Genomic DNA, 20,544 nt, shown 5'->3' with positions numbered 1-20,544 from the left:
TAAGCGTGGAGCTGTTTGCAGAGCTGGATCCCATGACCCCGGTAGTATAACCTGAGCTGAAACCAAGAATCTGATGTTTAGCCAACTGAGCCACCCAGGCACCCCAGGAGTAATTGGAGTAAAAATGGAGTAATTAAAAAAATATTTATTTATTTATTTATGAGAGAGAGAAAGAGAGAGAGAGGCAGACACAGGCAGAGGGAGAGGGAGAAGCAGGCTCCATGCAGGAAGCCCGATGTGGGACTCAATCCCAGGACTCCAGGATCATGTCCTGGGCTGAAGGCAGTGCTAAGCCACCAAGCCACCCAGGCTGCCCAATATGGAGTATTTTTAAACAAACATTTAACAAACATCTACTACATGCAAAGGTCTAAGCTGGAGCTAGGGCTGGAGGACTGACGATGAACACGCGTCAGTCACGGTGCTGTAGGCACTCAGAGGGTCCTGTGAGTGAGCAAAGAATAAGCCTCACTAACATTCTGCAGGGAATAGGTATTTCATTATTATGCTTTTAAGTTTACTATCTCATTTAAATGTATTAATACATCCCTATAAGATAATCAGTAGGATCATTACCATGGAAGGCTGAGGAAACATGCTCAGAAACATGAATAATGTTAAGAATCAAGTGAGAGAGGGCTAGGGAGAAAGAGAGCAGAGCAAATGGGAGTGAGGGCAGATTCTGGGTGTGGAGTCAGGGTAGGGTGGTTAGCCATAGGAGGGACTGTGTCTTACTTACCGAGCATCCTCAAGCTAGCACGGTGCTTGGCACGAGAAGCACTCAGTCCATGCATGCTCAATTTGCTCTTTTCTCTTCAGTAAATTCAAGGGGCAGGAGGAGAAGGAGCAACCACGGAGGCCTACTAAATGTGTAGGAGTAACTGAATCAGATGGAGCCCAAGGCCCCTCCCACACGGGACCTGCCAGCTCCCAGGTATAATCGAGGATCAATCTAATTCTTCCACTTGAATGTCATGATAAATTTTGATGCAGCCTTAAAACTAGGGGGTTGAGAAAAATGCCTTTCCTGGTGGATTCCAGCAGGATGCCACCATAAAAGGGTACGCGTGCGTGTGTGTGTGTGTGTGTGTGGGTGCTCATGCACCAAGCTTTCTCAACCCCGTGCAAACACGGGAGGCTTCCTTTCCTTGGAAAGCCTGTGACAGCCCAGGCTTCCATTCACAGGTTGGAGAGGGGGCATTAATCTTCTTGACATGGCAGTGGGAGGGGGAGGGGCATTGGGGGCTGGAATTCCTCAAACCAGGACATCCCCGTGAGCGCAGATCCTTGTCCTTGGCTGTGTGAATGTGTTTTAATTTGTAAGCCCAGGGCATTAAAAAGTCAGAAGGGCTTGAAGAAAATCAAGTAGTATTATAAAAGGCAAATATCATTTCTCCTTTTTCTTCTTGCTGCTTTTTCTGGAAGGCGGGCAGAGGTAGAGGGACTCTGTGCCCACAGAGGAACTTGGAAGTGTTTTCTGGGAATACACACGCATGTTCTCGGCAGGAGGTGGCAGAGGGGGCAGGGCGAGGGGGAATTCATGCTGCAGAGAGGACAGGTCTGGTGAAGTTTAAACTTGTGAGCAGAACATAATTTGGACAGCCAAAGCCTTTTCAGACTCCTGGCCAGCTGTGGGGGGCCTCTACCTCCCTCTGGGAGTCCTCTTTACCAGGACGTGTGTCCTGTGCGATTCCTCTGCGTTAAGCGGGGCTTTACTGCCACAGAGCCGGGGTTAACCGAGAGGAATCCGGAGGCTCCACAGGCCCACAGGGGTTGCTCCTCTGGCATCAGGTCCCCTGCATCTGGAGTGAGGAAAGGTGAAGGTGCTCAGGTGCCCAGACACATTGTCACAGAGACTTAGGACAAAGGCGCAGGTGACTGTTCCGTGCCCTTCCCGCATGGCTCACTGTCTCAGGAGCAGGCCGCATACTCCATGCCTCTTGCCCTGGCTCTGGCCTTCCCCCACCTGGAACACTCTGCAACCTCCCCTCCAGCTGACCTTCACGTGACCCGACGTAGGTTGTGCCTTTTTCCTGAAACCTCCAGCCGAGTCCAGGTAAGAGTCACCCCCACAGAACTTAACGCCTACCTCTTCCCTAGTGGCTTCACCTGTGAGGCTCTGGCCTCTGGGGGTGTAGTTACCCTCTCGTAGGGGAGCTGGAACTGCCCTTTAGTCTGCCATTCAGGTCTCAAGGGAAGTGTCACTTCCTCCAAGAGGCCTTCCCTGATTTAAGCCTTCCAGATATAACCAGCCTGTTTGATTTTCTCCACAGCACTTCACACTTTCTGGAAATCTTGTTTTTGTGTGTTTGTTTTTCCTTGTCTAACTCGCTAGAAAGTACAGCAAGAAGGCACTTTTCTGCCTTGTTCACTACTGTGCCCTCTCCTCCCCCCCCCCCCCCCGCTCCCCCAGGGCGCATTGTAGACCTTCAAACAAACAAACAAACAAACAAACAAACAAACCACACACTGAATAAATGAAAGAATGAATGAATCCTCTCTCTCCCTGGCATGGTGAGCAGTGCATGTTTGCTAGCGGAAGGGATAAATAGCTCACGGGACAAAGCTAATGACGCATTGTGAGGAGAGAAAAACGATGCAGCCAAGCAGAGGGGTCCCAGGAACAGAGCCAGGATTCGGGGTCGAGGTTCTGAAATCCACCCGGTAGGTGACTCTGGGCTGGTAGCTGGATGACACTCCTGGCCCTTCTTCTTCCTATGCTCTAGAGCTCCAGAGGTGAGAAGGTTTGTATACTCTGGCTTGGCCACCAGACCTGCCGTGGCAGCCCAGGCCTGCACTCAGGGAGCGCTCAAGTGCCCGCGGCTGCAAGGCTCTTTATGGAGCCCCTGGTGCAGGCCTCGTTAGTGAGGAGAGGAAAAGAGAACAAAGGGCAACCTTCCCAATTATTAATAAGGCAGCAACCCCATCCATCTTAATGAGACAGGGCGGAAAAAATCAGCGGCCGGGCAGCCAGTACACAATGGGACACAATAGAGACCCTGCTTTCTTTTTTAAAAAGAGGAAAGAAAGAGAGACAGAAAGGAGAAAGCTGTGCAGAAAGCAGTTCCAAACGTCCACCTCCATGCACTTCGCAGAAGGTGTCACCTGCTCCGCAACCACAGCGACTTGAAAGAATGCAGAGGGCGTGGTGGTCCTCAGCGGCCCTGCAGTGGGTGGGGCGGGTGCACGGTGGGGGGTGGTACCCATCCCAGCAAGAGCCTTTGCTTCCTGGGTGCAGTGGGGCCGGGAGGGAAAGAGGAGATCTCTAGCCTGGGGACACAGGACCTGATGCATTCGCTGGGGCTCAAAGAGACTCATTCATTCACCTTTTCAGTGCTCCGCGCCCCTCCTCCATCCCCTGACGCCAAAGATTTTCTGAGCCCTGGATTTCAGTCTTGCCCTTGCCAGCTGTGTGGCTTTGGGCAAATAGCTTTAACTCTTCACCCTCGGTTTCTTCGGGCGAGCCTACCTCCAAGACTGGCTGAGAAGATTTTGTTGTGCTAATCTATGTACAAATGATTGTCGAAATGTCTGACACAAAGAAGGCATTCAGTAGATCTTAATTGCATCAGAATCTGAATCTTATTTCAGCTTGTGGTCAGGCAAATGAGGTCTTCTCCGGGAGGCTAGAAACATCTTGAGGGTGGTTCTGTATCCTGTATACTTCAGCTTAGCCCAGGGCCCGGCACGGAGTAGCTGACTGAGTGATCGAGAGGCAGGAACTAGAATGACTTTATCAAGATGAGAGGCTGATTAAGTGTTGGTCAGACCCTGAAAGGTGGGTGATTGTCCTTTGTGCTGGAGTTGCTCCCTGAGGTGGAAGCCCCACCAGCCTGGAGTTCCCGGGTTGCAAGGCCCCACTGGGAGCACGGGCACACTGCTGCACTTCCAGCTGGTCTGCACCTGCCTAAGGGGGTGGGGGCAAGAAGGAGGGACACACCACACGTAGCCTGAGGTCTAATCAGAACCCCCCCCCCCAAAAAAAAAGAACCCCAAGAGGTGAGCCCACAGCGATTGGGCTGGAGCACCAAAGCACACAGCTAGGGACTGCAAAGCAGGAGAGGAGCTGGTCTCTGGCGGCCGCCTATGCTTAGGTTGAGGCTTCGTGGGGGTTATCCTGTGGGAGCATGTCAAGCATTTTGATGTGGGGCAAGTGGAGGGCAGAGGAGCTGTTGGTGAGGCTAGTGCTGTGCCATACAGGGTGTCCCAGGTCTGCACCCTCTGCTGGGGCCCGGAGACAGGGCAGGAAAGCTTCTGAGGAGAACAAGGCTCTCCACTCACATGCGGATGCCCTCCAGTGGAGCTGAGGCTGGATCCCAATTAGAGCGAGAATTCCTGCCAGTGAATGTGGCCCTCTGCCAGGACCCTCATTAGTTTGGCGGGAAATCCTTGCAAACCTTGCTGGATCCTGCCACATGCCCAGACATGCTCCCTGATGTCCAAACCACCAGGCTGTCTGCCTCCCCTCTCTCATGGGATGACACATGGTTTGTCCAGCATTTCCTCAGAACAAACACCCCCAGGCCTCTGCATACTCGGGTGCTCTCTGCGGCACCCAGGGGAGCAAGTTCACTATCCCTCCTGTCCTGGGACTGGGTCCAGTCCAAACGGGAAAGGTGTGTTTTGTGTGGCAAGTTATTACAGGATGAATTCCAGCAGTCCGGAAAGGGAGGCTGCCAAGCGCTTCCCTGGTATGACAGGTATATGACCTTCCAAGTCTCCCTCTTGGCACAGCTTAGGGTGGATTACCCCGGGGCAGGACTTGTGCCACACCCATTATTGTCGGGAGGGTAGAGGGGTCCTAGGCGAGTGGCCTGGCATCCACCAATACCCCCACTGTGTGACCCCATGCAGGCTCTTTAACTTCTCTGAGCCTGTTTCTCACCTTCTTATGCTCCCCATTCAGAGTTAGAGCAAGCAGAGGAATCTCTTCTCTTAGGGGGATGCATGGGGCAGTGATCAGATGCCCAGACTGGGTCTGTGGTACCCTGGGAGTACGGGAGGCCCAAGCAAAGCTAACTCAGATGGGGCAAGGTCACAGGGAGCAGTTGAGGAGGGGATGTGTAAAAGGGAGAGAGAGAGAACGCACGTCAAGTACAGACCTTTGCACATAGTAGGAGCTCATTAAATATTTGTTGATTGATTGCTGGCCCAAGAGTTCTGACTCCTTGCTTTGTTTCTGTGTGGTCTGGAAGAAAGATGTAGAATATGCCTCCAAATTCATCCAACCTGGACAATGGGGGCAATTATCCAGAAATGTGAGCCATCGTTCACCCCACTTCCCACACTGAGTCTTTTGCAATAATTACCTGACATTTCAAATGAGGCAGGATTTTTAAGGACCTATGTAATTGAAGCTAGGGTTAGAGACTCACATTGTTCCTTCTGCCTGAGAAAGACATTGATGCTCTTCACCCATCTTCTCTTCTTTAAAATTAATATTTAATCCTTTCACCATCTTTCTTTTTTTTCACAAAAAATTATGGTCATTGTAGAAATTTTGAAAAATGAAGAAAAACAAAAAGAAGACAGTTTAAACTACCTAGGATCCCAATGACCAGAGATAGTTAACATTTCAGTGTACCTATTTCCAGGCTTTTTATCTTTTTTCCTTCCTTTGTTGCTTGCCTCTCTCCCTGTCTCCTTATTTTCCCACTATTATTTCTGCAAAATCTGAATCATGCTGTATATATTTTTGTGTCCTATATTCTCTGTATGTTATTCATTCATTCATTCATTCATTCACTCATTCATTCATTTATCATTCAGCAAGCCTTTATGTGTGGAGTGCTTACCAGGTATCAGGGCACTGTTCTATGAGATACAGTTGTGAACAAAACTGATGCAAATCTCTGCCCTCGGGAAGCTTACATTTTGGTGGTGGTGGTGATGAAACAGACAAGAAAATAAATGAGCAAAACATGTAGTGTGTTAGAAGATCATAAAAAGTAGGTAGGGAAACAAAGCAGGAAAAGGGGATAGGGAGATGCTGGGTGCAATTTAAATCGGAAAGACCTCCCTGAGTGGACGATGTCTGAGTCTGAACCAGCAGGGCAATATTCTCTCCCGAGATCCCCCATTTTCTGTATCTAGACTTCGGCATGGCTTTCTTAGTCAGGTGCACAAAAAATTTAGGCAAAAGTCTTGTATCAGCCATACTGATAATGCAATAGCTAAGAAGCAAAATGCAAAGAAGAGTGCTGGAAGCCTATGATCAAGTCCTGGGTCTTCCCCCTCAGGTGATCCACAGCAGGAAAGAGCATGCCATGAGGGAAGGCAGCATTGGTTGTGTGTGGGGGGGTACATCGCTGGCACCTGCTTGTCACAGCTATGCCAACAGGGTGGCTTTTTCATCTCTTCACTTGGACAAACCTGTTTAAGACTAAAAAAAAAAAAAAAAAAAAAAAAATCACATCAGAGCAACTCCATTTTTGGTGTTGGCTTTGCTTTTTTCACACTGATCTTTGCCGAGGTCATGATTGTTGCTAACATTTGCACTGGGCTCTTCAATTTTCAAGTTCTGGTGTTCCCCACGTTCCTAATGCAGTATGGGATAAAGTAAAGGAAGTGTGGTGGTCAGAATTTTCTTTCTACATGAAATTTCAAAGTTTGAAGGTCTACAGCCTGTCTGGCCCACTTCCTCATGATTTAAGGACCTGAGGCTCCGAGAGAAGTGAAGAGATCACAAATGTCACTCAGGACCTCGAGCTGGAAAACTAGACTCCTTAGCTCCGTGCTCCGCCCACATAGGGTTGAGGTTATCACAGCATCATTCTCTTCCAGCAGCCATGGTGGGTTTTCCAATATAAAACTCCAAATGGTAAAGATTGTTCTGAAGTCAGCCACTGGTACCAGGGCCCTCAAATTAAAAATGAAATCTGTCTTACCTGTTTCAAGTAGCAATTTCTTAGCCCTGTGGGCTCTGTCTAGGGATGGGCTCAGTGGCTGGGGTTGGCCTCAAGGATATCTCCTGGATTGCTTTGAATGGGGGGCCCAGGAAGTCACCTGGTGCTGGTGCCCTAGTGCCCATTAGCCACCCCCGTATGAAGTCCTGAATATAGACTTTGTCTGGTGAGCTCCTCTGTGTTCCCAATGGACTAAAGCCAGTCATTTGGCAAAAATCAGCTCAGTTGCCACCATTGTTCTTAAAGAGGCAGCGCTGAAAGGGCTGCGGACTAATGTATTCTATTATGCCCCCGCAGGCTGGCCTCTGAGTGTTGGGGAGAGGGCTGCATTCCACAGACGCTCCCTCCCCTGCACTCTGCTCTCTAGCCCCACACTGGCCCCAGGGAGGAGCTGCTCAGCCAGGCCAGGGGCCATGGGTATCTCACCTCCCAGGCAGGGCCCTTGGTAACCAGCTGTGGGGAAGGCACTCCATCTGGTACCCCTGCAGTGGGAGGAAGGGGTGTTGATCCAGGAATGGGCTTGGAAAGGCAGTCCTGGCTGCTGAGAGGAGCAGGCGAGGAGCTCCTGCTTCTGCCACATCCACATCGCAGATCATGCAACCTGTGTCTGTCGCTCCTTCCCCTCTGCAGCCCATTGCCCACCACGAACGTCTCTTCTCTAAAGAACAAGAGGGGTCATGGCATTTGTTTCGAGCAGCCTACAGATCTTTCATTCCAGGGTCAGTTATGCCTAAACCAGGAGAAATATGATGTGTGGCAGATAAGGGGAGAGGTTTTGGAGACAGAGAGCCTGGGCTCACACATTTATCATATACGTCCTTCTAAGCACAAAGGAGAGGCTCGTGTGAGTCTGAGGACATTACTTCTGGTTCCTTGTGTTTTGCAAAGCTGGGCCTCCATCCAGGACTTCCCTTCACCTTAGAGACCTGAAGGGGACCTCCACCAGAGGAGGCAAGAGGGAAGGCAGGCAGGGTGTGGCCAGCTGGTTTAGGTGTCATTCCTAACCAGACAGAGGTTTGGAAGTTTGACTTTCTTGGCTCTGGGGCTAGCTGAACTCATTCTTCAGAGTTCTCTCCCCTTTTTTGGACTTGAGTACTGCCTGGCTCTTCCTACCTGCCACCCCAGGAAATCAGCTGCAAGTGCATTTATTCTCAATGACAGCAACTACCTAACCTTTGGAAAGCTCTCAGAGGGCCGAGAGCCTTGTTTAGGACAGTTTGGGTGAGGCCAGAGCTGAGGAGGGGAACAGAATGATGGGGAGAGAGAATTGTCTTTCAATCTGACAGAATTGTTAGACTTGTATGCTATGGGGACCTGTGCCCAACGCCACAGTGAGGGAGGTTCCTGGTGGGCTTGTTCTGGGGCCATGGCTCCTGCACACCCTTTGGCTTCTCTGAGTTTCTGGAGGATGGGCAGAAGAATGCTTGGGGATGAAGCACGCTGTCCTGACCAACTGTGACATCTCCTCAGCCTGGGCTCTTCACCCTTCCCCTCTCCCCATCCTTCTGCTCTGCACAAACTCCTCCCTTGGTTGCTTTGATGTGGGTCTTTCTCTTTCCTACCTGTACACTTTTAGGGGTTTGGGAATACATCTTAGATGGCCTCTCTCATGTGACTCAGCTCGGGCAAAGGCTGTATCAGGAGAAAAGAGAGAATGGAATAAACTCCAATCAGAAATCTTGGCTAATTGCAAAGAGGAGATTTCCTTGGGGAGGGGATGGAAATAAAATAAAAATCTGGGAAAGTGGGTGAGTTAAAATGATGTAGGATGCAGAACATTTCATTCTCCAGAAAGAATAATTTATTCCCCTGTCAAGGCGTCAGTGATAATGGCAATAAAAGAAAATATAAGCAGTGGGATTATGTGGCAATTTAGGAAGGAGCCAGTTATATATTTATGGACCGAAATGGCTGGAAACCCTTCACACCCGAGGAGTTAATGTGCAACTTGGGAAGCGCTCCAAGGCTGAGTGGTTCTACTTGGGGAGTTGTTATTTATGGAGCTTTAAACCGTGTATTAAGTAATTTGGTGGTCTAGACTACAGTTAAAAATAAAGAACAAAAGAGTTGGATGGACAAATTATACTTTTCTGAGGGGTGGGGGCTATGGCTTTTTTGTAACACTCTAAGTGTTAGAGGGATTGATAACGGGTGATGTTTGCATAGTGACAGATATTAAATGTGATAGAGTGTGGAGCTGCTGGGAGATCACAGAAGCCTCCAGATACACAGCTGCTTCAATTACAGTGCGTGGGGAAGAAAGCAAGGTCTGTTCACTCCTGGCAGCTGCAGTCAGCTTCTGAGGGGCCAAGGGGCAGCACCTCTTTGCTGCCTGCCCTTGACTCTCTGATGCCCCTACAGCGTGGCTTCCTTAAAAAAGAAAGTTGCCTGTCCACCCTTTCTGCCGGAAAACTTGGTTTTATTATTAAAGGATTGTTTATATTTAGGGTGGCTGAGGAGCTTGTCTGTGACTTAGTCTCCTGTTCAGAAAAGTGGGTCCTTCCAGTAGGATGCTAAATCGAGGGGTATAGAGGAATGCAGTGCATGTGAGTGACAAATCTTGACACTTTAAACTAGAGTATTTTGCAGCTATTGAAATAAAAAAAATAGCAGGCACATGTTAGAGTTTCTGAGGCTGGTGCTTCTCAGTCTTAAATATGTATAAAATTCACCTAGGAGTCCTGCTAGAATATAAATTCTGATTGGACATGTCTGGGGTAGGGCCTGAAATTTCATATTTCTGACAAGTTCTCAGAAGATTTCAATGCTGCTGGTCTGGGGACCAAACTTTGGGTAGTAAAATCCTAGGTGACATAAAAATTAGAACTTTAAGCTTTTGAATTTTCTGTCTGCTTGGAAAGTCCCTAGACTACAGATCTATGTCAGTGAGGTTTGTTGCTAGTGGCATGCAAGAGAAAACCCAATTAACTTTGGATTTCAAAACGAGAGAGAGAGAGAGAGAGAGAGAGAGAGAGTCCTTACCTAACAAGAATTCCAGGGTAGGCCATCAGTTCATTTCTTACAAACGAGGTTCTTTCCATCTTTCTGTTCCTCCACCCTCACTGTGGGCATTTATCCTCAGGTGGTCTCATGATTGCAAGATCACTGTTGTACCTCTTGGTGTCACATCTGAATTAAGCAGGAAAAAGAGGGAAAGGTCAAGGTGCATGCCTTCTAAGGTTGTCTGTTTTAGAATGCTTTCCAGGATGCCCCACTTACCAACCTGCACTTCATTCTCAATGCTTAGAGCTGGGTTATAGGACCAATCTCATTTGGCATGGCCACTGTGTGCCTTCTATGTGGCAGGCACTGGGCCAATAAGTATTGGAGATAGGAGGACAAAAAAAGATATAGTTTCTGTCCTCAGAGAGCTTCTAGAGGAGCTCCAGATGTGTAAACAAGAAGAGTATTTAAGGAGAGGTGCTCAGAGAGCTGTGGTGCCCAGGAGCAGACACAGGACTGCCCTGGCCCCTTCTTGCTGGGATGCTCTGGAGAAGGGTCCACCAAGAGAAGGTGGAGAGCTGAGTATTGGACAGGGGCTGAGGGGACAGCCAGGCCTGCCAGGGCAGTATGAGTTTTAGGCACAGAGGAACGAGGCAGCGTGGTATCTCCTTGGAACTGCATATCCACTCACACCTCTGCTGGAATTGTCCCAGTACGGGGGTCCAGCTGATACACACTCGTAGGGCTGCACAGGTGATCTTCATGTGACCTACAATCCTATTGATGATGCCACACCAGGTTTTAAATATTTTAAATATCGCTCCTGGAATGATCACGGAACTCTGGAAATGTTCAGACTCTAGAGAGGACCATAGATAGACCTCTTATCTTTTGCACCCTGGATCAGCGCTTGTATAGTTCCCTCCTCCCGTTCTCTCATGGGTGTATAGTGAGCCCCCTCTCTTGGCATGGCTCACAGTCTTTTCTCCCCTGGAGCCTTTCTTTTGGGCATTGATATGATGGCAGACCAGCTGTATATGCTTTATGGGCAGTTGCCTGCACAGAGCACTGGGGTCCCCTCAGTAACCCCAGCCAGGCCAGGCCAGGCCACCCGTCCTTGCAACCGGCGCCAACCCCCGACTTCTGGCACCTGTATGTACTCACTACTCCATCTTATTATTTTTCTGCCCTGGGATCCCATAGGAAAACACCTCATGCTCTTGTCCAGACCTATCTCTCCATCCTCTCCCTCTTTCAAAACCATCTTTTCCTTCTAGCTGGTCCCTTGGAAGTGTCTGATAAATGAATTCATGATAAGATGTTAAGGACAGCTGAAGGCTCTCCAGGTTTCTCTTCCCAGGGCTGAGCATTTAGCAAAGGCAGTTCAGCCTAGTGCAGCGTCAATGGGATTGAAATACAAAGATCCTGATCTGAGTCGGCCTTGCACAGAGTGGTGGCGGCTGGACTCGTGGCGAGGGGCCTACCACTCTGAGCCTCTGGGTCTTCTGTAAAGTGAGGATAATGAATTTCTCTGCCAGCTCTGAGGTGATAAGGCAGGAAGGGTGCACATGGGGAAGATACCAGGAAGACAGCTCACTGTACTGGGCCCACACCGTGCCTGAGCCAGCTGGGGGAAGGTGGGGTGCTGGGCACAGAAGGCAGCCCTCTCTGCTCCTGTGGAGGGCCCCACATGATCACTTTCCCAGACAGCTCCGGACACAGTTTGAATGCTCTCTGGAGGGGAGCAGGAGTGCGATGATGCACTCTCCCACTCCTCCTGTGGCACCTCATTTGTATCTGAGCTCTTCTTGAGAAAGGTGGTGGAGCTGTCTGGTGTTCTGCAATGAAGGGTTATGTAAATAAACACAGGGCTTCTTGGGGAATGTGTCCTGCTGCTGGGCCACTGCCCTCCCTGGGGTGATCCTGGCAGATTTACGGGGCCTGCCTTCAGGGAAGCATGTGCCACTTCGCTTCCCGGGGAGAGGTGAAGCGAAGGCCTTCCCTAAAGGCCTGTTTTTCCTACTCCGTGGTGTCCCAGTAAAGCCTTGAGCTCTGAAGCCAGGACCTGGCATCAGGTGTCACAGGGCTAGAGCCCCTACCAGCTTCTCTTGCCTCACCCCACACCCAGGTGTTGTCAGAGGCTTCTGGAAACCTGGCCTTCTGGATACCAGCACCTGTTTTTAAAGATTTATTTATTCACTCAAAGAACAAATAATCCAATCAAGAAATGGGCAGAAGACATGAACAGTTACTTCTTCAAAGGAGACATACAAATGGACAACAGACATGAAAAAATGCTCAACATCACTTGGTATCAGGGAAATACAAATCAAAACCACAATGAGATGCCACCTCACACCAGTGAGAATGGCTAAAATGAACAAGTCAGGAACAACAGATGTTGGCGGAGATGTGGAGGAAGGGGAACCGTCTTGCACTGTTGGTGGGAATGAAAGCTGGCGCAGCCACTCTGGAAAACAGTATGGAGGTTCCTCAAGAAGTTGAAAACAGAGCTGCCCTATGACCCAGCAATTATACTGCTGGGTATTTACCCCAAAGATACAAATGAGGTGAAATGATGGGACACCTGCACCCCAATGTCTATAGCAGCAGTGTCCACAATAGCCAAACTAAAGGAAGAACCCAGATGTCCTTCAACAGATGAATGGATAAAGAAGATGTGGTCTATATATACAATGGAATACTACTCAGCCATCAAAAAACCCAAAATCTTGCCCTTTGCAACAACATGGATGGAACTAGAAGATATTATGCTAAGTAAAATAAGTCAGTCAGAGAAAGACAATTATCATATGATCTCACTCATATATGGAATTTAAGACACAAAACAGGATCACAGGGGAAGAGAGGAAAAATAAAACAAGATGAAATCAGAGAGGGAGACAGACCATAAGAGACTCTTAATCATAGGAAACAACTGAGGGTTGCTGGAGGGGAGGGGGATGAGGAGATGGGGTAACTGGGTGATGCACATTAAGGAGGGCACATGATATAATGAGCACTGGGTGTTATATAAGATGGATGAGTCACTGACTCTACCTCTGAAACCAACAATATATTGTATGTTAAATAATTGGATTTAATAAAATTTTTAAAAATACAGATTAATTTATTTATTTGAGAGAGAGAGAAAGAAAGAGAGAAATCATGCAGAAGCAACGGGAGAGGCAGAGGGAGAGGATCTCAAGCAGTCTCCCCGATGAGCACAGAGCCTGATGTGGGGCTCGATCTAACCACCCTGAGATCATGACCTGAGCCAAAACCAAGAGTCAGACACCTAATGGACTGAGCCACCCTGGTGCTCCACCAGCCCCTGTTTTTAGCAAGATTGCATTAGTATTCACAGTAGTGTCCAAGCAGGATTTACAGGAAATTCTGCTCGCTTATTGGAGCTGGCCGCTATGTTCACCACCCACATCCTACCCAGCCTCTAGAGCAGCCTACTGTGTGTGTGCACTGGGGAGAGAGAGTGGAGTCTGCCTATAGTGGCATCTGTGCACCAACCAGGTCCCTCTGGACTTGGATGAGACGAAAGCCAATACAAAAGCCCCAGGCCCTCTTTCCAATCCTTGTGTAAGGTGCTTAGGATCATTTCCCTTAGAATTCAGATCTAGGAAAGATTTTTCTCTCCTGCAGACAAAGAGAGCTATGTGAGTTGTTCACGCTTACTTTTTACCTTGGTTCTTAGGAAACCCAGTGCATAATCGCCGCTCAGGTGTAATGCCTCTCTCAGCCTGGCTACTTCACTTTCTGCCTCCCTCCACTACATATCAACACTCTTTGTGTGTTGGAGGGCCTTACAGAGCACTGGCTGGCTGCCTGGACAGTGAGAGATGCTGAGGACGCCCATGTGAGACAACATGTGACAAGATCCTGGCCTTCCATGGGCTCACAGTCACACAGTCTGTAGATACCCCAAAACGGTTTTAAAACGTCCAGGCGAGTGCTGTAATGAAGTGTTCTGAGCAAGGGGAGGAGAGAGTGGTTAATCCAATGCCAGGTAGAGAAGGGAGATGACGGACCGTGCGGAGTCAGGCAAGGCAGCTGGAAGGATGGGTGGTAGGCTTGCCAGATTAAACACAGGACATGGAGTTCAGTTTAAACTTCACATAAACAGGAATAATTGATCTTATGTGTATGTCCCATCCAATGTTTGGGGCATACTTATACTAAAAATATTAAAAAGCAAGTACCATAGTTTACTTTTTGCAGTAGCAGGACAGGCATCAATAGTTCGTTTTCCAGATGAGAACTCTAGGACCAGAGGGAGAAAGTGCAAGGCACCCAACTTGTGAGTAGCAGAAGTAAAGCACTACTCACTATTTCCTGAGTCTGGGCCAGAATGCTTTTCTCTGCATTGCACCAGACCCGCCACCACCCAGCCACAAGTGGGACACCCTCTTGCTACTGCATGGCTCCTGGTTGATGCAGAGGATGCTGGGTGCATCTCTGGAGTGTCAGAAAAAAATCACTGATGATATGATAATAGGACAGAATATGAGGAAGAGGCTGAAAAGCTCTACCCCCATCCCACCCCAGCCTTTTTCTAGGAACAGGCCAGAAGGAGCTAGCTTTGTGTGTGGGAAGAGGCCACCAGGTAGGCACCTGGCAGGCCCCTCCGTGGCCCTGCTTGGCCCCAACATTCAGCTTTGGGCAATGGGAAGAGGAAGAATGCCTCCTTAGCTGGTGTTATGAAGCAACAGGGAATGCACTTCCAATTTTCATGTATGGGCATCTGGCAGTGGGGGAAAATCAGAACTCTTTTGAAATGGAAAACTCAAGTTTAGAGTTGTATTTTCCCCCTGCTCATTCAAACCGTCCAAGAAGGAGAGACGTGCCTCCTGGCTCACAACTCTCATACTATAGAACCCTGGTTTCTGGGAGCTCTGTTACGTCAATTGCATGTTTAAAGAAACTTTGTCCTAGAACGTTCTCCTCTATATACATGCATTCTTGCCATTAGGGAAAGGGAGACTTGACTTCGAAGCACAAAGTTTTGATAATATGAAAAAGGGCAAAAAACACCCCAACAAAAACCCCTGGAGGCTCCTCTAAAATGCAGTCTTCAGGCTGGTCTGCCTGGTGCTGTTATACAGTATGTGCACTGATTAGCAGGAGGCAGTCATTGTCCAGAATCTCAGGTGTGGGCTCAAGTCTATCAGTGGTACTTGGACCGAGTCAGTCCTTCTTTCCAACTGGGCCTTTAGGAGGAGCCAGGACTATACTGGGTTTAGGATTCTGAGTTCTTAGTTATACCACACTCCCTGTCTGTCCTCCAGACAATTGTGTCCCTAGTGGGGCTCAAGAGGCCCCTCTCAGGACACCTGGGTGGCTCAGTGCTTGAGCATCCCAGGATGGAGTTCCACATCGGGCTTCCTGCAGAGAGCCTGCTTCCCCCTCTGCCTGTGTCTCTGCCTCTCTCTGTGTGTCTCTTGTGAATAAATAAATACAATCTTAAAAAAGAAAAATGAAAGTCTCTCTCTCACTCTCTCTCTCTGTTTCTCTCTCTCTCACAGTAAGATAGGGTGGGTAACTGGGAGGTGAGGTTGATCAAAGACCACAAGGAACAACCAGGTGTGCGCTAGGTCCTCTCGTGAGTGGGACTGTGCAATTTCCTCCTGGCTTGAGACCTCCGAGACCGGGGGAGGTGCAGTTCACCTGAGCTACTTTCCAGAATGTTAATGGCGGACAGACCCAAGTCTCCCCACCATCTGGGGAGACTGCAAACGTGAGTGAGAGGTCAGCTAGGCCTGGATTTCAGAGGTGAGAGGATGTTATCTACAAACACAACTCTTTCCAGTGAGTGAGTAAACAGATATATTTGGCTTGGGACTGAGGGCCTGGCTAGAGGAAAGAAAAAGACCCCCTACCAACAGCATTTTTCTCTAAATGCCCCTTGAATAGAGACACAGTTGCCTGGTCTCCTGCAGTCTATTCTCTGTGAGGAATGTCTTCCCCAGAGAAGCCAGGCTGAACATTACCAATTGTTTAGGGATTAACCCTTGGCCATCCAAAGCCTTGCTCTATCTGTCTCATCTCCTTCCCTACATTCTGCCCCTCTTGCTTTGGTGCACCTTTCATTAGCCAAGAAGCAACATTGGGGCTGGCCAATCGCAGACGCTTCCAGGGTGGAGAGTGGAATCCCAATTGCTGTACAGGCATGAGTGCTCTAAGAAAGGAGCCTCACATCTTTGCAAACTCTAGTAGTTTTACTTGGAATCTGTCCATTGAGAAATTAGGTCTGCAGAGTCCAAAGCAAGCTTCTCTAGAGCTTTCCAAACAAGCTGGCCCAGGGAGGCAGCACCTCCTACAGTGCCTGCCTTGAGCTCTGAGCTCTGTGGCCCATTTGCCACGTGGGGTGGTTGGTATCACACTGCTCAGATGCTGGTTTTCAACATCCTTGGCCTCCCTCCACCCACAGTTCAAGACACAAGTGGTGTGGAGACCTAGTGAACTTCATGAGCTGCTCGCTGTTGCCACCTGTCCCTGGGGTCAGTCATGCTCATAGTCTCAGCTCTCTGGAGCTTGACCCTTCCTTTTAGGGCAATTCAATGTTTGAATATACAAAAAAATTTCCAGGAACAATGAGGATGGGGAGACTTCTGTTTCTTTGGAGGAGGGCATTGCCTACATGAGAAGGCCTGGCTGTATTTCTGCTAATACATTCTATTGGCCTTCTGCCTTAAGGGGGACCCTTGGTTTTGACTTGAGGTTCCTGGACCAGCTCTGAATGTAGCATGTGTGCCTGAGTGATGGGCTTGGTATTTACACAAGCCACACTGATAAGTGCACATGTGTTTTTAATGTTCGGGCTTTCTACACTACAAACATGTCAATGTGTATATGTGTGCACACGCGGGCGAGCTGTCAGGCTGGGACTTGAGTAGGTCTTTTCTTTTCCTGTCCTCCCAAAGCTAACAGGCTTGTGAGTAATATTTCCTCCCACGCCGAGTCGCGTTGCAATAATTACCAAGTGCCTCGGGTGTCCGGCTGTCCCCACCTGGGAAGGTGCGGCCTTTTAAACCAGCGAGCAGCCCCCACTGCAGCTTCCCCTGCGTGAGCGGGAGGGACCGGCGGGGGCTTCGCAAGCCGACCTCGGTGGGTTCCGCCTCGCTGGGCCCGGGTCCGGGTTTGTCCGATCCCGTCTGCCTTTGTACTGCGGCCCCGGAGGACAGCAGCGAGAGGTGGGCCGCTTGTCTGGTGGGCTGCTGCTTGGAATTAGGAAAAAGCGTCAAAAAAAAAAAAAAAAAAAAAAAAGAAAAGAAAAAAAGGAAAGCGTTCACTATCGCGCGGATTTGGGAGTCCGGTGAAGGGTTCCTGCTTTCTGCCAGCCGCTCCAGCGGGCCAGCGCCAACTCTCCACCCGCCCCACACTCGGGTCTGCCCCCTCCTCCTCCTCCCGTCCGTTTCGTCTTCTTTTCCTCTCGGTCCTCTCTCCTCCCTCCCCCCCCCCCACCCCCGCTCTTCTCCCGTTATTTATTTATTTATTTTTGGTTTTGTTTTTTAAGGGGTGTTGACCTGGGTTTACTTCTAGCAAACCGAACCCTCTTGCGAGGGAAGCGATTGGCTAATTGCGCGGGTGACTGACGTGCTCCGAGTGCGGCTCGCGGCGGCCGCGAGCTGATTGGTTGCGCGGGGAGGCTCCGAGGGCTCTGCAGCGGGAGCGCCGGGCACTCGAGTCGCGCGGCCTCGGGGGTCGGTGCCGCCCGCGCGCCCTGCAGCCGCCTCGCCCGCCCTGCCGCCCGCTGGCCGCCCTGCCGCGCGGAGCCGGGGCTGCACTCGGGCCGCCGCGCGCCCCCCTCCCCGCGCCCCTCCTCGCCGCGCGCCCTCCCCGCGCCAGCTCCCGCCGCAGGCCGAGGGCCGCCACCCGCCGAGCACCGGGCAGGAGCGCGCGGCCGCCGAGCACCGGGCGGCGCCGGGGACGCCGCCTTTTGTCCCCGGAGGTCCCTCCCTGCAAGTTTGCGGCGGGACGCGCGCGGGGAGGCGGCCGCTGCAGCCCCGACGTCGCGGGAGCGGGTGCGCCGAGCCGGCATGGGCAGCGGGCGCGGCGCGGGGGGCCGGCGCTGGGCCGCCCGGGGCGTGCTGCTGGCGCTGGCCGCCGGGCTCCTGGCCGCCAGCTCGGCCAGCGAGTACGACTACGTGAGCTTCCAGTCGGACATCGGCTCCTACCAGAGCGGGCGCTTCTACACCAAGCCGCCGCAGTGCGTGGACATCCCGGCCGACCTCCGGCTGTGCCACAACGTGGGCTACAAGAAGATGGTGCTGCCCAACCTGCTGGAGCACGAGACCATGGCCGAGGTGAAGCAGCAGGCCAGCAGCTGGGTGCCCCTGCTCAACAAGAACTGCCACATCGGCACCCAGGTCTTCCTCTGCTCGCTCTTCGCGCCCGTGTGCCTCGACCGGCCCATCTACCCGTGCCGCTGGCTCTGCGAGGCCGTGCGCGACTCTTGCGAGCCCGTCATGCAGTTCTTCGGCTTCTACTGGCCCGAGATGCTCAAGTGTGACAAGTTCCCCGAGGGGGATGTCTGCATCGCCATGACCCCGCCCAATGCCACCGAGGCCTCCAAGCCCCAAGGTCAGGCCGCCCCCCCCCACGCGCGCGAGCCCCCCAGCCGGGGCGGGCGGGGGTCCGGGGGCCACCGCGCACCCCCGCCCGGCCCGCCGCTCCTCCCGGGCGTTGGGACGTGCTCCCTGCGGGCTGCTCCCGAGCCGTGCGGAGCGAGTTTTTAAAAAGCCTCGGGTCGGTCCGAGGTGTCGCTCAGCACCGCTCCCCACCCAGGTGCGCCGCGGGCTTCCCGGCGGCGGCGGCGGCGGCGGCGGCGCCGAGGCCCCCAGCGAGCTCCACGCGGTGCCCCGAGCGGCTCCTCCTGGGACCTCGGCTCGCTCTTTCCATACCTGAGACAAAGCCTCATTCTCCCTGTGAAGGGACAGCCCTTCTCCCTCTGGGAGGGAACGGGTCCCCGTGGACGTTTTTAACACCCGAGACAAGATGCCCCAGAGGAAAACACCCAAATCCAAAGCGTAGAAAGCCCAGAAACGCCGAGAAAAAGCTAAGGCGCAGCTTTGTTCATTTTCATAGGTTCGATGAGGATTAACCCGCACTCCCCCCCCCTCCACGCCCCGACTTTCCTAGCTAGTCATTCAGCCAAGGAGCTCCGGCAGGGCTACCGAACTGGCTGAGAAAAAAGTTTAGAAACAGGATTTCTGTTTCTCCACCTTCTCAGGCCACAGCTCGGGGAGGGCTGGGGGCTAGAAAGTGCGTTCCCTCCTTCCTGCATACCCCCTGCTTCTCCCATTCACACAAATCCTCAGGTAATTAGAAAGATAAAAATGTAATTAGCTCATTGTTCCTCTCTCCTTGGGGAGTGGGGCTCGGAAAATCGCACTTTCCCAACTGCCCCGCCGCCGGGCCTGTGCTTCCTCTCCGAACCCCTCCCACTTAAAGGGTAGCTCTTGAGTGGGAGGGAAAAAAATCTGGGAGACTCTAAGACACAAATCAAAACAAACAGGCAAAAAAACCAGCTGGCCTGACTCTTACGGGAGCGAATTCTTCAGAAGTAGTAGGGTCGAGGCTGAAAGATGTACGTTTAGTCCGGGGATGGCGAGCAGTTCGAAGGTGCGCTTAGCGCAGGGCACGTGTCCCCAGGGGGTGTGAGGAGGGTGTTTGGGGTGGGGGACTTAGCTCGCCTTGAAATGATGCCTAAAAGAGAAATGTCCTCCGAAGGGTCTAGTCTTCCAGCGTGAGGGTGGTGCTAGGATGGGGAAAAGGAGTCCTGGACTCTCCATGCTCCTGCTTATTCTAGGGGGTGAAGACACTGGTCAGCTGTGACCGAGGTTGGGTGGCCTGGGCCCCTGCCAGGTGGGAGAGGCAGCAGCCTGGCTGAAGTGGCCAGGGCACCTCTGTTGGCCACTTCCTGGGTGTCTGCACAAGGTTAACCTTTGGGGGAAGTGCGGCCCTTTGGGAGCTGGAGCTTAGCAATTACCTAGAGCAAACAAAGCACTTTGTGGTCTGCGTTGTGGGGCGATCCCCTGCAGCCCACAGATTTCCCTTCTCCCCTTCCTCCTGGCCTGGCAGGGGGAGGTTAGTCCGGCTCTGCCCCAGAGGCCTCTGCTGCACTCCCAGTTGTCTCTTTGGGGGACAGCCTGTGCACATGAAGTGAAGACCTTTGGGCAAATCCCTTTTGAGGGGACAATGGGGGACTGACCGAGATGCCTACCTATAAAGAGGGGAGAATTGTCCCAACGGCTGGCACGGAGTGGGGGAGGAGTGGGGGAATAAGAGATCGTTGCTTTCTCATCTTTGACTCCTTGGCCGCCCTTTCACCTGACTGCCACCTCCTGAGTCTGGGCCTTGTTACCGCTGTCCCCTCTCCTCCCCTCTAGCCCAGGAGTGCCTAGGCAGGCATCCTCCCAAGGCCGGCTGCCCAAAAGAGACAAGCCCGGAGGGGACCAGTCAGGTGTGGGGCTTGTGAACTGGTTCTCTCATTGTTTTTGGTGAGAGGTTCTGCCCCGAGAGAGCACCAACTCCTCCCCAGCACTGCCGCTCTGGTGGGAGGGAGCCCCACATGAGGTCCTCTGAGGCTGCATGGCCATTGTCAGCTGAGCGTAGGGGTCAGAAGGGCTGTGTGTGCACGCGTGTGCGTGTGTGCATGTGTGTGTGTGTGTGTGTGTGTGTG

At 51.6% G+C, this 20,544-nt stretch overlaps 1 protein-coding gene and 1 long non-coding RNA gene across 2 annotated transcripts in view; one reads left to right on the top strand and one right to left on the bottom strand.

Annotated features, from left to right (window-relative positions):
- Positions 1-8,466: 8,466 nt before the first annotated feature.
- LOC140604903 (uncharacterized) lies at positions 8,467-17,073 on the bottom strand. The gene is made up of 3 exons (XR_012007725.1): positions 16,840-17,073; positions 9,888-10,034; positions 8,467-8,537 (listed from the first exon to the last, which is right to left on the bottom strand). It is a non-coding gene; the product is annotated as an uncharacterized lncRNA (long non-coding RNA).
- A 484-nt stretch (positions 17,074-17,557) lies between these two features.
- Positions 17,558-20,544, top strand: part of SFRP1 (secreted frizzled related protein 1) — a 44,139-nt gene continuing 41,152 nt past the window's right edge. Inside the window, exon 1 of the mRNA XM_072776597.1 lies at positions 17,558-18,443. Coding sequence (XP_072632698.1) covers positions 17,900-18,443 — 544 coding nt within the window. The 5' untranslated portion in view covers positions 17,558-17,899. The remainder of the gene's footprint in view (positions 18,444-20,544) is intronic.

Source organism: Canis lupus, chromosome 15 (genome assembly GCF_048164855.1).
Source record: "Canis lupus baileyi chromosome 15, mCanLup2.hap1, whole genome shotgun sequence".
Lineage (NCBI taxonomy): Eukaryota > Metazoa > Chordata > Mammalia > Carnivora > Canidae > Canis > Canis lupus.
The sequence above is the reverse complement of the archived record's forward strand: the minus strand, read 5'-3'. Positions and strand labels throughout refer to the sequence as shown.